Below are 17955 nucleotides of genomic sequence, written 5' to 3'. Positions count from 1 at the left end.
AAAGTAATGCACTATGGCCTCCTGGGTGGCGCAGTGGTTAAGGGCGCTGTACTGCAGCGCCAGCTGTGCCATCAGAGTCCCTGTGTTCGCGCCCAGGCTCTGTCGTAACCGGCCGCGACCGGGAGGTCCGTGGGGCGAAGCACAATTGGCCTAGCGTCGTCCGGGTTAGGGAGGGCTTGGTCGGTAGGGATGTCCTTGTCTCATCGCACATCAGTGACTCCTGTGGCGGGCCGGGTGCAGTGAGCGCTAACCAAGGTTGCCAGGTACACAGTGTTTCCTCCGGCACATTGGTGCGGCTGGCGGCCGGGTTGGATGTGCGCTGTGTTAAGAAGCAGTACGGCTGGTTGGGTTGTGTATCGGAGGACGCATGACTTTCAACCTTCGTCTCTCCCGAGCCCGTACGGAGTTGTAGCGATGAGACAAGATAGTAGCTACTACAACAATTGGATACCACGAAATTGGGGAGTAAGAGGGTGCCAATTTGGGATGCATTTTATTTAAGTTTTGTATTATTAATCTATTTTATTGCTACTTGTTTGCTTTTACTTCATTTCCTTGTTTTACTTTAAAGTATGTTTGCGATTTTAAATGCACTTCAACCCTTGTGTGGTGTTCATGTTGTTGTTATTCACCCAATGTTTGCGGGTCTGATGGACCCACAACATTATTGGGTTTTTAAAACAATACAGCCAGAATCGACTGACATAAAAATACTGAGATGTTGACTGATATCAATTACAAGCCATATAGAGAGCATACATGGTTAATATTTGCCATTTACCTCTGCTAGATCACATTTATCAATAAAAAACGCTATTTGCGGAATAAAGACATGGGCGGAATAAATCATGTTTATCTTGAACAAATATAAATGAAACAAGATTTTCATCACTATCGATGTTTATTGCTTTGAACTGAACAATTTGGAAAGATACATTTTACATACATTATTGTATGGAAATGATAAATGAGCCCCATTGAACACAAGTTAAGGCCGGTCTACACACCACATGAGGGACAGAGTTTTACTGTGTGTGTGTGTTGCAAATGTATTTCTTGCGCTTGATGCATGTGTACTGCGTCTTCCTGTCCTTCTTGGGTCCACACACATCGCAGCGCTTCTTCTTGTTGCTACCGGCTGCAATCTAGAATGATGAAAACACTTAGTTCAAGAATTTTGCTAACATCTCACTCACTCACATGTATAGTTACAGCAGGCCAAGGTAGGAGAGTCAGACACACACACATGCAACAACATCACTCACACTTACTTCCAGTATTGGAGTTGTTGGTACTGTGGGTCGAGCGGATGGGGCACCAGCATGGCTGCAAGAAGCTGGGGTCCTTGGGTGGCTGCAGTGGCTGCAGAAGCTGGGGTCCTTGGGTGGCTGCAGAAGCTGGGACCCTTGGGATATGTTGCCCCCTCTGGATTTGAGGTCTTACCAATTACTTCCTCGAGAAAGAGCCATCTCCTCTGGAGCTTCCCTCTGTTCCAATCTGGGTTCAATGCCATCCAGATCACAAACGAGTTGTACGCCAAGATGTACAACATGTTGGGGCCACCGCCTGCGACAGGGTGTTGTCCAGGATCACGCCAAGGTTCTTAGCGCTCTGGGAGAGGAGTTGTCAACCGTGAGGGGGGAACGGGCAGTGAATAATATCATAAGTGGCCAGTGTAGAGTTCTTCTTTTGCAGCTGAAGCCAGTCACCAGCTTGTCGAAATTATCCACCCCTGAGGGCCTCCCAAGTGGCGCAGTGGTCTATGGCACTGCATCGCAGTGCTAGCTGTGCCACTAGAGATTCTGGGTTTGAGCCCAGGCTCTGCCAGGGTGTTGTCCAGGATCCGCCAAGCCGCACAATGACAACGGGGCGAGGCCCATGGGGGTTCGGCGCCGTCTTTCCACACGGATATGGCCATGCAGCGTTCGCGGTCCAGGGTTAGGGAGGGTTTGGCCAGCAGGGATATCCTTGTCTCATCGCACACTAGCGACTCCTGTGGTGGGCCGGGTGCAGTGCACTCTGACCAGGTCGCTAGGTGTACAGTGTTTCCTCCGACACATTGGTGTGGCTGGCTTCCGGGTTGGATGTGCGTTGCGTCAAGAAGCAGTGCGGCTAGGTTGTGTTTCGGAGGACGCATGGCTCTCTACCTTCGCCTCTCCTGAGTACGTTCAGGAGGAGGTTAAGCTTGAAAGAGCTGGTTAGAGGCAGTTTGGAATTTAGGAGTGGTAGAAAGATGGCAGCGATGAGACAAGACAGTAGACACTACCAATTGGGGAGAAAAGGGGAAAATAAATGAGGGTCGAGCGTATTTCCTGCCTTGTGAGTAGGGGGAGAAGGTGAGAGGGTGGAGGGCAGTGGAAAGAAGGAGGCAGAGAGGAATGAGTCAGAAGGTATATTTTAAAAATAATTCTACACACCTCCTTTTGTGGCATTGTAATCCATTATGATTTTTGGTTTTTGATGTTCAAAGGAGATTGGAATGACTGGCAGAGAGTTAAGCACAGATTCTCCTAAGTCCCAGAGGCTGCGTTGTTGATGCAGCGTACTCACTAATCAAGAGTACCACATTTTTTGCCTTTCTTTGGCACATAGGACACTAGGGATGTGTCGGTCCGAAACACAAACTTAGAGGAATTGATAGGCCTGTTCAGTGTATTCAACAGCGGAGGTGGGAGCTCTGGCTTGTTTTTTTGTACTGTTCCTCCCATCGTCAGCTTCCTCTTGAGGAGCTCCTGTCCCAGCTTGTGCGAAGTAAAAAAGTTATTGCATTTGATGTTGTCCTGTGTCACGTCCAGGACAACCCACATCCCTTGGTTCTTCTCAGGGGCTCCTCCATCTGGCTTCCCCGTATACACTTGCTAGTTCCACGTATATGTTGAAGCAGCATCCCAGGCAGCCCAGATCTTGATTCCATATTTTGCGGTTTTAGATGGTATGTACTGCCTGAAGGGGCAACGGCCCCTAAATGGCATAAGCTTCTCATCAACAGAAATGTTGGGCCCAGGATTGTAAAACAGGGGAAGGCAGTAGACCCACTTGTCCCGCACTGACCTGATTGCACCTAGCTTGTCTCTCTGCCGCCGAGCTGGTTTGGTGTCACGGTTATCGAAGCGGATAATCCCTGAAATAATTTGGAAGTTTTCCAGAGACATTGTTGCCAGGAAAAGTTCTCTGCCAGTTTCTGCATCCCACAGGGATTCTGTGGATTCCCCATTGGATCTAAAAACACCATCAAGGATTAGAACCCCAAACTATACATGTAAATGACTTTGGTCCATCTCTTTCCATCTCTCTCCAAAAAAACATACCTTCCCTCCAAATGAGTGCAGTCCAGAATGATTTCCTGGTTGGTGTCTGAGATGAACAGTTCAAAAGAAGACTTTATGTCCTGAACATGAAGACGTTCCTTCCACACTAGTTGAGCCGAGATCCTTTTTGCCATACTGATTTATTGTGGAAATGAGCCACACATGCAAAGCTTTTTATTTGCTATGTCCCTACCCCAATTTGCACCTGGCTGGGGTAGAGTGTGAAAAATACAGATAATTTTTTTACAATGTATTGAAATAATGTATTGTAATAACATTGTGCAGGTTCCCGCAAGACATGTAGTGTGTAGTTTCACACTAAAAAGGGTAAAGAGTCCAAGAAAAGCAGGAGGCAGGCAGGGAGACAGACAGGTTCTTGGTGCTATGTTGAAATAGCAGGCCCAGGGAGGAGGAAGACAGAGTGAAAGGCACACAGCAAACCTTTTTGTTTCATTTTTACTTGTTTTCACCTACACACACACTTTTATTACCCTCGGGTCCAGTGGACCCGAACACCACATATGTAATATAAATGTGTAGGGGGGTGCACAGTGTGCACTCAATGAAAATGTGTTAATGAGCCAAGGCAAATGAGTCTCAAGTTAAGTAAACATTGAAAATGGGTCCCACAGACCCGAACACCACAGAAGGGTTAAATAAAGTTTGATTTCATTTGAAAAAAAGTTTTGTTACACCAGGTGGTAGCTAGATGTTTACAAACTAAAGTTTGATTTACTTCCAACAGGGAGATGAGCGAGGACTGCCTCTACCTCAATATCTGGGTCCCCACCTCCGCCAGACCTCACAACCTCACCGTGATGGTATGGATCTACGGAGGAGGGTTCTACAGGTAGGTAGTCCAGTGGGCTAAGGAGCTTGACCTGTAGCCGGAAGGTAACCAGTTCGAAATGCAGGCAGGGCACTGGAAGAAAGGAGGGAATTGATCTGTATCTGGAAAGTGAAAGGCTTTCACATCCCAGCAGCATTTCACAAGCACTTAACCGTACAACATGCTCTCCATGCAGGGATGCTGCACTGCGGCTAGGACACTGTGCTCTTTTCAAGTTTGTGTGTATGCATGAAGGTGCTATCTGGGAGTATTGAGCAGGAAACGCATTTTCATTGTTCGCTGTAACATGGACAATAAAGTTGTATTGTATTGTATTGTTCTACAGCGGATCATCGTCCCTGGACGTGTACGACGGCCGCTACCTGGCTCACTCGGAGAAGGTGGTGGTGGTTTCCATGAACTACCGCATCGGGGCCTTTGGGTTCCTGGCTCTCCACGGCTCCTCAGAGGCCCCTGGGAACGTGGGGCTCTTAGACCAACGCATGGCCCTCCAGTGGGTCCAGGATAACATACACTTCTTCGGGGGCAACCCCAAACAGGTAATGATAATAAAGAGGAAATGTGTGTGTCAGCAAGCTTGTGCGCTCTATAAATTCAATATTATTGTTATTAACTACTACTACTCGTAGGTGACCATCTTTGGGGAGAGTGCCGGAGCAGTCTCTGTTGGGATGCACCTCCTGTCTCCCGACAGTCGACCCACCTTCACCCGAGCCATCCTCCAGAGTGGAGCCCCCAACTGCCCCTGGGCCACTGTTACGCCAGCTGAAGCCCACCGTAGGGCCGTCATGTTGGGGAAGCTCGTCGGGTGCCCCTCGGGGGGTAACGATACGGAGCTGGTGGACTGTCTTCGCAACAAGCCCCCGCAGGAGCTCATTGACCAGGAGTGGCAGGTACATTCATTTATTACATTTATGTTTAGGTTTAAGTCTTACATTTATGTTTACTTTTAGAGTTACGTTTGACATTTAAATGTGCATTTCCGTGTACATTTCTGTTTTACGTTCACATTTAACGTATGTTAAATGTAAGGAATGTGTTTTCAATTACTTACCTGGTTAAATTAAGGTGACATAAATACATTTTGTTTTGTCTTCTCAGGTCATGCCGTGGTCTGCCATCTTCCGTTTCTCCTTTGTGCCCGTCATCGACGGCGTGGTCCTTCCAGACAACCCCGAGGCCATGCTCAGCTCAGGCAACTTCAAGGACACCCAAATCCTGCTGGGGGTCAACCAGGATGAGGGGTCCTTCTTCCTCCTCTATGGAGCCCCTGGCTTCAGCAAGGTATGTGAGGAGAGAGAGGGGTTGGAGTGTTTTGGGGGGGGGTGCGGCGAGGAGCGGCTACATATGTGCATTTGTGTGTGTGCCTGGTGTGTGTTTCTCTGTGTGTGCATTTGTAGCGTGGGTGTGTGTGTTTGTACATTCATGCCTGTTTTGTGTGTGTGTGTGTGTTCCACTGACACTGATACAATTTCACACAAACCTTCCATTGACTCCCCATAGGACAATGAGTCACTGATCTCGCGCGAGGACTTCCTGGAAAGCGTGAAACTGAGCGTTCCGCATGCCAATGAGATCGGCCAGGAGGCTGTGGTTCTGCAGGTAAGTAGCCCAGCCGGTTAAGGAGGTAGACCTGTAGCTGAAAGGTGGCCAGTTCGAATCCTGGTTGGGCCATGTGCTGGAAAGAAAAGGGGAATTGATATGGCAAGCTAGAAGTTGTTCGCTGTGACATATGGCCTAATAAAGTTGTATCAATCAGGGCAAACACAGCACAGAGCACACTCCACTTGCATGGCAGTTCAGTTTTACATGCCCTCTCGAGGGCAATCGGGTAACCACTAATGTCTGACCATGTATTGTGTTACAGTACTTTGTGACAACCGTGGATGTACAAGTGATTGTATATAATAAATATGATTGATTAATACAGTTGTATTGTGTTGCAGTATACTGACTGGTTCGATGAGAACAACGGGGTGAAGAACCGTGATGCCCTGGACGATGTGGTCGGAGACCATAATGTCATCTGCCCCCTGCAGCACTTCGCCAGGAGCTATGCCCAGTTTCACTCTAACCAGGGTGCCAACAATGGGCAACCAGCGGGCAACGCAGGGGCCACGGCGAAGGATGGGAACTCACAAGGTAAGAATGGTTCACGAATGTTTTTCAAAGACGTTGTTTCATGTCATACAATGGTGCTCAAAAGGAATAACACAAGTTTGAAGTTGTTCAAACCAAAAGTCGAACTCAAAGTCCTGCGTCAATATTCCATGCCAATGTCTCTCCTATCCTATTGTTGTTCCCAGGTGGAGTGTACCTGTTTGAGACATATACAACGCTAGAGTGGGGATACATGTTCTATTTCATTCTATGCTCTATTCCAAACTCTCTAGGTGGAGTGTACCTGTTTGGGACATATACAACGCTAGAGTGGGGATACATGTTCTATTTCATTCTATGCTCTATTCCAAACTCTCTAGGTGGAGTGTACCTGTTTGGGACATATACAAGACTAGAGTGGGGATACATGTTCTATTTCATTCTATGCTCTATTCCAAACTCTCTAGGTGGAGTGTACCTGTTTGGGACATATACAAGACTAGAGTGGGGATACATGTTCTATTTCATTCTATGCTCTATTCCAAACTCTCTAGGTGGAGTGTACCTGTACCTGTTTGACCACCGTGCGTCTAACCTGGCGTGGCCTGAGTGGATGGGCGTTATCCATGGTTACGAGATAGAGTTTGTGTTCGGCATGCCGCTTGAGAAGAGACTGAACTACACAGCCGAGGAGGAGAAACTGAGCCGACGCATGATGAGATACTGGGCCAACTTCGCACGCACCGGGTAAGACAGGGGTGGGGGGTGGGGGGTGAGAGGGAGATAGAGAAATGGGGAGTTGTAAAAGGGTATGGGTTGGTGTGTGTGTCTATCGAAGCACACTAAAATTAAATCTTTCTGTCTCTTTTCTCCACCCTCTCCCACCTTTCTCTCTCTCCAGTAACCCCAATATCAACTTTGATGGCAGTGTGGATAGCAGGCGGAAGTGGCCCCAGTTCACCAACAGTGAACAAAAACACGTGGGTCTGAACACGGAATCCATGAAGATCCACAAGGGCCTGCGGAATCAGCTGTGTGCATTCTGGAACCGCTTCCTGCCACGCCTCCTCAACATCACCGGTAAGGGGGTTACACACACACAGTACAATGACACAATCTGGGCCTCTAACAGCACATTAAGGACATCAAAGCAATGCTCATGACAGTACAACCATACTGACAACGTCATTTCCTCATATTCTTCCCTCTGCTTAGATTTTACAACCAAATATGGTTGTTGTAATCACAATTATATGTAAGGGAGATTCATTATTAAACTCAATATTTGGTCATTAAATGATTTATACAGAGGGTTAATGGCTGGAAATATTCGAGGAGAGCTAGCTGCGGCTTACAGTCTTTTACAGGGAAAAAGGCTCAATCAACCGACAGAACTTTTAAAAAATAACTGAGAGAGAGAGAGAGAGAGATGGTGTGGTTTGCTTGGTTTTGCAATGGAAAGTTGTGCATGGTCAGTAAAGCGCATAGCACACACTACAGTAGCTACAACACTTCCCTGCTAAACTGACCCAGGGTCAGATTGGATGAAGAAGGATGGGACTGTTGCTTCCCAAATGGCAGCCTATTCCTTATATAGTGCTTTACTTTTGACCGTAGCCCATGGGCCCGTAGCCATGGCGCCGTAATAGCGGAGTTATCTGAGAGCTTCTGTAAATAATATTGTGCATATTTAGTTGATTTACGTGTTGTTGTTGTTTGGGGTGTGTTTGAGAACGTATTACATTTTTATCTAATATACAGTATCTAGTTGCCTTACCTTGAGAGCGCTGGCAGAATTGATGGTAGATCGATTTGTTTAGTTTGCTAAACTAGCTAGCTAGCTAGCTATAGCTAACTGTCTACTGCATTCAAAAGATGCTTTCAAGTTTCAACGTTTATTTACCACGTGCAAATGATACGACAGGTGTGAAACAGTACAGTGATATTCTTACCTTGAGAGCGCTTTCCCAACTATGTAGTGATAATTATAATATAGATAATGATAGAAGATAGAATAAAAAATGTAAATAAAACCACACAAGAACTACGATGTGAGTTAAAGAAACAAGAGAATGCACGTACAGTGCATTCGGAATGTATTCAGACCCCTTGAATTTTCCACATTTTGCTACGTTAGCCTTATTCTAAATTGTATTAAATTGTTTTTTTCCTCATTAATCTACACACAATACCCCATAATGACAAAGCAAAAACAGGTTTTTAGTCAATGTAGCAATTTTATTTCAGATAAAAACCGATATGTCACATTTACATAAGTATTCAGACCCTTCACTCAGTACTTCGTTGAAGCACCTTTGTCAGTGTATACAGCCTTGAGTTTTCTTGGGTATGACGCTACAAGCTAGGCACACCTGTATTTGGGGAGTTTTTCCCATTCTTCTCTGCAGATCCTCTCAAGCTCTGTCAGGTTGGATGGGGAGCGTTGCTGTACAGCTATTTTGAGGTCTCTCCAGAGATGTTTGATCTGGTTCAAGTACAGGCTCTGGCTGATCCACTCGAGGACATTCAGAGACTTGTCCCGAAGCCACTCCTGCGTTGTCTTGGCTGTGTGCTTAGAGTCGTTGTACTGTTGGAAGGTGAACCTTCGCCCCCAGTCTAAGGTCCTGAGTGCTCTGGAGCAGGTTTTCATCAAGGATCTCTCTCTAATTTGCTCCATTCATCTTACCATTGATCCTGACTCCCAGTCCCTGCCTCTGAAAAACATCCTCACAGCATAATGCTGGCACCACCATGCTTCACCGTAGGGATGGTGCCAGGTTTCCTCCAGACGTGACGCTTGACATTCAGGCCAAAGAGTTGGTTTCATCAGACTAGAGAATCTTGTTTCTCATGGTCAGAGTCCTTTAGGTGCCTTTTGGCAAGCTCCAAGCAGGTTGTCATGTGTCTTTTACTGAGGAGTGGCTTCTGTCTGGCCACTCTACCATAAAGGCCTGATTGGTGGAGTGCTGCAGAGATGGTTGTCCTTCTGGAAGGTTCTCCCATCTCCACAGTGGAACTCTGGAGCTCTGCCAGAGTGACCATCTGGTTATTGATCACCTTCCTGACCAAGGCCCTTCTCCCCTGATTGCTCAGTTTGGCCTGGCGGCCAGCTCTAGAAAGAACCTTGGTGGTTCCAAACTTCTTCTACTTAAGAATGGTGGAGGACACTGTGTTCTTGGGGACCTCCGATGCTGCATACATTTTTTGGTACCCTTCACTAGATCTGTGCCTCGACACAATCCTGTCTTTGAGCTCTATGGACAAATCCTTCGACTTCGTGGCTTGTTTTTTTTGCTCTGACATGCACTGTCAACTTTGGGACCTTATATAGACAGGTGTGTGCCTTTCCAAATCATGTCCAATCAATTGAATTTACCACAGGTGGACTCCAATAAAGTTGTAGAAACATCTCAAGGACGACCAATGGAAGCAGGATGCACCTGAGCTCAATGTCGAGTCTCATAGCAAAGTGTATGAATACTTATGTACATAAGGTAGTTCAGTTATTTATTTATTTCTAAAACCTGTTTTCACTTTGTCATTATGGAGTATTGTGTGTAGATTAATGAGGGGGAAAAATTGTTAAATAATATTATAATAAGGCTGTTACGTAACAAAATGTGGAAAAATGGAAGGGGTCTGAATACTTTCTGAATGCACTGTATATACAGGTCAGTGTCAGTACCTTATTCAATGTGAGTAGTTGAGGTGGGTTTATACATAAAAAGTCATAAAAAGTGACCCAAGATGGGTGAACAATAGGTTGAACAATAGGTTGAGACTTCCACTGCACTAGAGTCTGCACACCATGTAGGATATACATGTATCAGAGTTGAAAAGTGTCTGGTGGCAGGAATATATAAATACCTATGGTAATATACTAATGGTAATATATACTTGTAAAAAGGAGTAATAGTGACCAGTGGTCAGCCCGTTAGGAAGTCCAGGGTCCAGTTGCAGAGGGAGGTGTTTAGTCCCAGGGTCTCGAGCTTGGAGGGCACTATGGTGTTGAACTCTGATCTGTAGTCGATGAACAGCATTCTCACATACAGTGGGGAGAACTAGTATTTGATACACTGCCGATTTTGCAGGTTTTCCTACTTACGAAACATGTAGAGGTCTGTCATTTTTATCATAGGTACACTTCAACTGTGAGAGGCGGAATCTAAAACAAAAATCCAGAAAATCACATTATATAATTTTTAAGTAATTTATTTGCATTTTATTGCATGACATAAGTATTTGAGACATCAGAAAAGCAGAACTTAATATTTGGTACAGAAACCTTTGTTTGTAATTACAGAGATCATACGTTCCTGTAGTTCTTGACCAGGTTTGCATACACTGCAGCAGGGATTTTGGCCCACTCCTCCATACAGACCTTCTCCAGATCCTTCAGGTTTCGGGGCTGTCGCTGGGCAATATGGACTTTCAGCTCCCTCCAAAGATGTTCTATTGGGTTCAGGTCTGGAAACTGGCTAAGCCACTCCAGGACCTTGAGATGCTTCTTACGGAGACATTCCTTCGTTGCCCTGGCTGTGTGTTTCGGGTCGTTGTCATGCTGGAAGACCCAGCCACGACCCATCTTCAATGCTCTTACTGAGGGAAGGAGGTTGTTGGCCAAGATCTCGCATTACATGGCCCCTTCCATCCTCCCCTCAATACGGTGCAGTCGTCCTGTCCCCTTTGCAGAAAAGCATCCGCAAAGAATGATGTTTGCACCTCCATGCTTCACGGTTTGGATGGTGTTCTTGGGGTTGTACTCATCCTTCTTCTTCCTCCAAACACAGCGAGTGGAGTTTAGACCAAAAAGCTCTATTTTTGTCTCATCAGACCACATGACCTTCGCCCATTCCTCCTCTGGATCATCCAGATGGTCATTGGCAAACTTCAGACGGGCCTGGACATGCGCTGGCTTGAGCAGGGGGACCTTGCGTGCGCTGCAGGATTTTAATCTATGATGTGTGTTACTAATGGTTTTCTTTGAGACTGTGGTCCCAGCTCTCTTCAGGTCATTGACCAGGTCCTGCCGTGTAGTTCTGGGCTGATCCCTCACCTTCCTCATGATCATTGATGCCCCACGAGGTGAGATCTTGCATGGAGCCACAGACCGAGGATGATTGACCGTCATCTTGAACTTCTTCCATTTTCTAATAATTGCGCCAACAGTTGTTGCCTTCTCACCAAGCTGCTTGCCTATTGTCCTGTAGCCCATCCCAGCCTTGTGCAGGTATACAATTTTATCCCTGATGTCCTTACACAGCTCTCTGGTCTTGGCCATTGTGAAGAGGTTGGAGTCTGTTTGATTGAGTGTGTGGACAGGTGTCTTTTATACAGGTAACGAGTTCAAACAGGTGTGGTTAATACAGGTAATGAGTGGAGAGCAGGAGAACTTCTTAAAGAAAAACTAACAGGTCTGTGAGAGCCGGAATTCTTACTGGTTGGTAGGTGATCAAATACTTATGTCTTACTTATGTCTTACCTATACAAATTAACTACTTAAAAATCATACCATGTGATTTTCTGGAGTTTTGTTTTAGATTCCGTCTCTCACAGTTGAAGTGTACCTATGATAAAAATTACAGACCTCTACATGCTTTATAAGTAGGAAAACCTGCAAAATCGGCAGTGTATCAAATACTTGTTCTCCCCACTGTAGGTATTCCTCTTGTCCCGGTAGTAGAGGGCAGTGTGAAGTTCAATTGAGATTGCATCATCTGTAGATCTGTTGGGGTGGTATGCAAATTGGCAGGTAGCCTTAGAGTTCTTGGAAAGAGGAATGATGGTGGTCAGCTTGAGACGTGGGGATTACAGGCTGGGACAAGGAGAGTTCGAAAATAAACATGAAGGTGCCTACCAGGTGGTCTGCGCATGCTCTGAGAATTCGTCCTGGAATCCCTTTCGGCCCTGCAGCCTTGCAAGTGTTGATCAGAATCAGACACCTTACTCACGTCAGCCTCGGAGAGCGAAATCGCCCAGTCCTCTGGGACGGCGGGAACCGTCGTGCACGGATCGGTGTTGTTTTTGTCGAAACGTGCATAAAATGCATTGAGTTCACGTGCATAAAATGCATTGAATTGGAATAAAAATCGCTGGCAACAAGAAAAGCAGCCTCCAGGTGCATTGTTTCCTGCTTGTTTATAGCCTCGTACAGTTTAATAAGTGCCAGCTTGTTGTTGTTGTTGTCCTGAGGTGGAATATGTACATCAGTCACGATAACAGATAACTCTCTTATGAGGTAGAAGGGTCGGCATTTGACCATCAGGTATACCAACATGGGTGAACAATAGGTTGAGACTTCCACTGCAGCAGAGTCTGCACACCATCTGTTGTTGATGAAGAGACATACCCCTCCCCCTCTGGATTTCCCTGAATCCAATGACCTGTCTGCTCGAAGAATGGAGAATCCATCGAGTTGGATAGCCATGTGGGGTATCTTGTCCGAAAGCCATGTTTCAGAAAAACAGAGAATATTGCAGTTACGAGAGTCCCGTTGATAGCAAATCCACGATCGGATGTCATCTTATTATTAAGTGGCCAATAGAATGGAGGGAAGTGGTGGCCGGTTTTCCCTTTGCCTTAGTCTCAACAGGACGCCCGATCTCTTGCCTCTTTTTCGCTCGTGTTTCCTCTTGGGTAGCCCGAAGTTTGGATCGGCGGTACATAAAGAGCCCAGGGCGGGATGAGTCAAAGTTGAAGCCGAAATTGAGGTTAGTAACTCTCCGATCTGATATTTAAACGTTTTTTTGTCGATCATATGAAAGGATAGCAGATACATTTAGTGCAAGAAAAGTAACGATAAACACCAAAATTGTCACAAAATAGCAAAGTTGGGACGGAGCGCTCAAGGCGGCAGCCATACAGTAAGCCTCACCTTGCATAAAATCATTCAGCACCGGCTTCTAGTTTCAGCCACCCAAAGTGAGAGGACTGAAGTGTGGAGATGGCAGAAGGCTCCCTCTTAGTGAGGGTGACTTTATACACTGGACTGATGTGTGGAGATGGCAGAAGGCTCCCTCTTAGTGAGGGTGACTTTATACACTGGACTGATGTGTGGAGATGGCAGAAGGCTCCCTCTTAGTGAGGGTGACTTTATACACTGGACTGATGTGTGGTGATGGCAGAAGGCTCCCTCTTAGTGCGGGTGACTTTATACACTGGACTGATGTGTGGAGATGGCAGAAGGCTCCCTCTTAGTGAGGGTGACTTTATACACTGGACTGATGTGTGGTGATGGCAGAAGGCTCCCTCTTAGTGCGGGTGACTTTATACACTGGACTGATGTGTGGTGATGGCAGAAGGCTCCCTCTTAGTGCGGGTGACTTTATACACTGGACTGATGTGTGGTGAGCCCTTTCGGCAGCAGAAGAAACAGTGGGAAGAAGTGGGTGCTACACACTGCTAGTGGAGGAGTCGTCCAGTTTCCACAGAGAGCTGAGGGTTGAGAACGTCAAGACGTCTAGTCAACTCCAGCAACACCATCACCATTATCAAACCCGTCCCTCCCTAGTACCATTCAACTCGACTACAAGAATAGAGGCCTTCAGCAAGAAGAGCAGGCACCATCCGAACCTGTCAAAAGTACTTTTTTTTCTTCTTGATCTAACTTTTATCACCTTTTCTGATTTTGCCATTTTACTGCAATTCAGCTTTAAGCTGTGAATGTGTACAATACAGGCTAATGATCAATAAATAGACTATCAGATCAGAAAATGTTAGACTTAGCCAAAAAGGTTAGCAGGGTGAAGGGAATCACGGAATTCCTCTAGTCCCTCCACACCATCTCTAGTTCTATTTCTCTTCTATGACATCACCGCTGCCTAGGCCTTATTTAGCTCATTCTAGGGCCTTATGCTTTTTCTCTGTTCTCTCCAAACTTAGACCTTTTTTTCTATTTTTGACTTCACCATCCACTCTCCTTTCAATCTGAATTCCCTTATCTTTTTGCTAATATAATTTTATCTCACAACTTGTTTTATTTATACATATATATATATATATATATATATATATATATATTATTTTATACAAAACAATCCTCTCTTTGGTATTTTAAATCATTCTCAATCTTGGCAGGCCCAGTGAGAAGCCTCTAAAACTCCTTTTCTCTCTACTTTCTTATCCTTTTATGTTGCATATAAAAAATTAAAATAAATGTTTTATGTACAACACTTCTATTTCATCCCTCGTTCTTTTCCCTCCTCCTTTGTCAGAATTCCCAGAAGGCCTTTGCTATGAGAAACAGAACATATGTCAATAGCCACTTAACTCACTGTGTGTGTGTGTGATCCATCTTTGTATACCAAAAACCTAAACATGAGTATAATGCCAACTTTTCATTGGAAATGTTCCAAACCCCAAAAGCCACTGTGTTTTACTGTTAGAGGTCTGTGTGAAACATGTCTGGTTAGTTTCCTGACCTATGACCTATGACCCCTAGTCAGATAAACAGGGATGATGTCGCTTCCTGGCTCGTCCCCACTGTCTCTCGGGTTCCTTTCGGATTATGTCTGATATTGTGTGATTCCATCTGTAGGTGACAGTGGTGACCCTGTCTTTCACTTGTGGTAATCTCTCTCTCTTTCTCCTCCTCCTCAGATAACATAGACGAGGCAGAGCGTCAGTGGAAGGTGGAGTTCCATCGCTGGTCCTCCTACATGATGCACTGGAAGAGCCAGTTCGACCATTACAGCAAGCAGGAGCGCTGCACTGACCTCTGAGGAGAGAGAGAAAGAGATGATGAAGACCTTGTCCTTCCATAGTTTCCTACATTTCTTCATGTGATATGATTTGTTAAGGCTTTGCAGTTTAACTCGACGAAGGCCAAACAGTGGATTCCTTTCCCCCACAAAATCACATTTAATGTGTCACAAATCATACTTTCTGTGTGTTTTTTGTTTTTCCATTGCAGATGTTTGGCTGCCTAAAACACGTCCATAAGCTGACAATTTATCAGCATCAAATTTATTATGGAAGGAGGTGGTCATTGATGAAGGCGGTGAAACGGTGAACATTTCAAAGGTGTTTCATTACAGTACCTCTGAAGACTGTGTGTATGTGTGTGTGCGTGTATGCATGCATCCGTGGGCATGTGTGTGTGTGTGTGTGTGTGTGTGTGTGTGTGTGCGTGCGTGTATGCATGCATCCGTGGGCATGTGTGTGTGTGTGTGTGTGCGCGGAAGTGTGGTACGACTGAACCTCTGTGTTCCACATCACTCTTATTTTTTTTTTTTACTTCACTTTATTATTTTCCAGTTGATACAAATCTCGCTATCTGCTTATTTTCAATGATCTTTATTTAAAACAACTATTATGACCACTGTTCCACTGTCTAACCATGTATCCGTTCACTTGGCGTTCGTCTATCTCTTATATCTCCCCCCGTTCTTCTATCCTTCTTTCTTTCTCTCTGACTATTAGTTAGGTGATCTGTTGTTGTATCTATGTCGTGTCTTCTCCCGTGTCTCAAATGACACCCTATTCCCTATATGGTGCACTACTAAGCTCTGGTTGAAAGTAGTGCACTCCATGTGGAAAAGAGGTGGGATTCAGAAATACAATCTGTGTCTGTGTAGCGTCTTCTTTTGCATCTCAAATGTACACCCTATTCCCTACATAATGCACGACTAAACTCTGGTCGAAAGTAGTACATGGAATAGGGTGTGATTTGGGATGTAGTCTGGGTGGGTCCAAACCTAAAACCTCTGATCAATTATTATAGGAATCTGGAGCCATGTAAATCGCTGTGTGCTGGGTTAGAAAATAACTACACTGAAGAAAAAAACACAGTTAAGACTGTGTATGTGTGTGTGTGTGTGTGTGTTACACTACATGGATATAAACAGACAAGTGCATACAAAGTTCATACACACACACTATCACTCTCTCACACACCAAAACACACACACACACAGAGTGGATTGAGAAACGTGCACGGAGGACCAGTACTCACAAGTTCAGCGTTCAACAAGATAGACATGTAGTCATGTTATATGTCACACGTCTATCTTGTTCATCGCTGAACTCCATCGCTGAACTCCGTGCACGTTTCTCAATCCACTCTGTGTGTTTCGGTGTGTGTGTTTCGGTGTGTGCGAGAGCGATAGTGTTTGTATGCACTTGTCGGTATATATCCACATACCTCTGTCAATCTCCTATATGTAGCCGAGCACTTGTGAATGTCAGTCACACCCACTGTTGTTTGTTCTAGCGTCAGAATGCAGTAAAGTATTATATTTTGTGGGCGTGAGGGTGTGTGTGTGTGCATACTACTAATATTGTCTCCGTGCCAACGGGTCGATGTGTCTTGTTCCCCTCCATCTCTCTCTTTTGTCCTATCCATCTCTCTCCCGTCTCAACCCCCCCCCCCCCCCCTCTCTCCTACATCTCTCCATGTCCCCAGAGGACGAACAGTTCTCGTTAGTCTAATGGAGACTGAAGTAATTCACTCAGTGTGTGCTTGTTGGTGTGTGTGTGTGTGTGTGTGTGTGTGTGTGTGTGTGTGTGTGTGTGTGTGTGTGTGTGTGTGTGTGTGTGTGTGTGTGTGTGTGTGTGTGTGTGTGTGTGTGTGTGTGTGTGTGTGTAATTCAGTGCTCCAGTGAAACGACAGGATGCTGCGTCAGCCATTCGCTGGCTATGAGACAGACAGGCCCTGGGCTGGGCTGTACTGCACTGCTGCAGTGGCTGGGGCTGATGGAGAGAGAGGGAGGAGGGTGAGAGAGGGGCGAGAGATGGAGAGCATGGGTAGGAGAGTTGAGAGATGGAGGGGAATGAGAGATGGAGCAAGGGTGAGTGGGAAATGGAGAGAGAGAGGGTAAAGATAAAAAGAGAGGGGAAGATGGAGGGGAAAAGAAAACAGGGTTACGTACTCCACTCTTGTCTATACTAAGGTTATTTATCATTAATGTGACATATACCTACTATATGTGTGGGTTTCTGTACCTCTTTTTCAGTATTTTATTTTGCAGTTGCATTCTTCAGGTTTAAACCAACTACAGATGTCAGAGTGTAAGAGACTGACTGTACGGAGTGTTTAGCGATCACTTCCGTATCTGTTGAGATTGTTCTGAGTTTGGCTGCTCACGCCGGGACTTTGACATGATAAATCCGTCCGTCTGTCTGTCTTTGTGTGTTCTCCGTATGTGTGTCTAATTGTCTGTCACTGTGAGTCTACCTTTTGTTTGTTTGTTTGTCCATCTGTGTCCACCTCTGTCTCTCTGCTTGTGTTTGTCTACTTGTCTGTGTGTCCATCCGCCCGTCTCTATACAGTTTTTGCATGATGTCATACTTTTGTGATGTCATATGTGTAATGTCATATTTATTTGAACTTGCGTTTGTTGACATTGTGGAAGGGATCAGGATCAGCCTTGTGATTGGTCAGTGGGTCTTTCATCGAATCATTATGAGTGGTGTATTCACCGGCATGTACAACTCCTATTTAACGACTGGAGTAGAGTAGTCTAGCTTTAAAAAAATATATATATAAAATTAAAAAGTCAAAGACTATCTGTAATTATTTAGATACTGGCTGAGTCCCAAATGGCACCCTATTCCCTACATAGTTCGTTACTTTTGATCAGGGTCCAAAGGGCTCTGGTCAAAAGTTGTGCACTATATAGGGAATGGGTTGCCATTTGGGATGCATCCACTTTGTTTGACTGAACAGAATGCATGTGTGTATGTATGGACTGGCTGCGT

General features: G+C 45.4%; 1 protein-coding gene across 2 annotated transcripts in view; it reads left to right on the top strand.

Annotated features, from left to right (window-relative positions):
• Nucleotides 1-15635, top strand: part of LOC115133317 (acetylcholinesterase-like) — a 34190-nt gene extending 18555 nt beyond the window's left edge. For both annotated transcript variants that reach the window (XM_029666431.2, XM_029666432.2), the window contains exons 3-11: nt 4054-4158; nt 4484-4697; nt 4788-5051; nt 5260-5442; nt 5662-5760; nt 6105-6300; nt 6813-7005; nt 7160-7338; nt 14857-15635. In XM_029666431.2, the coding sequence (XP_029522291.1) occupies nt 4054-4158; nt 4484-4697; nt 4788-5051; nt 5260-5442; nt 5662-5760; nt 6105-6300; nt 6813-7005; nt 7160-7338; nt 14857-14978 (1555 nt within the window). In that variant the 3' untranslated portion in view covers nt 14979-15635. The remainder of the gene's footprint in view (nt 1-4053; nt 4159-4483; nt 4698-4787; nt 5052-5259; nt 5443-5661; nt 5761-6104; nt 6301-6812; nt 7006-7159; nt 7339-14856) is intronic.
• The last annotated feature ends 2320 nt before the right edge of the window (nt 15636-17955 follow it).

Source organism: Oncorhynchus nerka, linkage group LG8 (genome assembly GCF_034236695.1).
Source record: "Oncorhynchus nerka isolate Pitt River linkage group LG8, Oner_Uvic_2.0, whole genome shotgun sequence".
Taxonomy (NCBI): domain Eukaryota; kingdom Metazoa; phylum Chordata; class Actinopteri; order Salmoniformes; family Salmonidae; genus Oncorhynchus; species Oncorhynchus nerka.
This window is presented reverse-complemented; position numbering and strand designations above follow the sequence as displayed.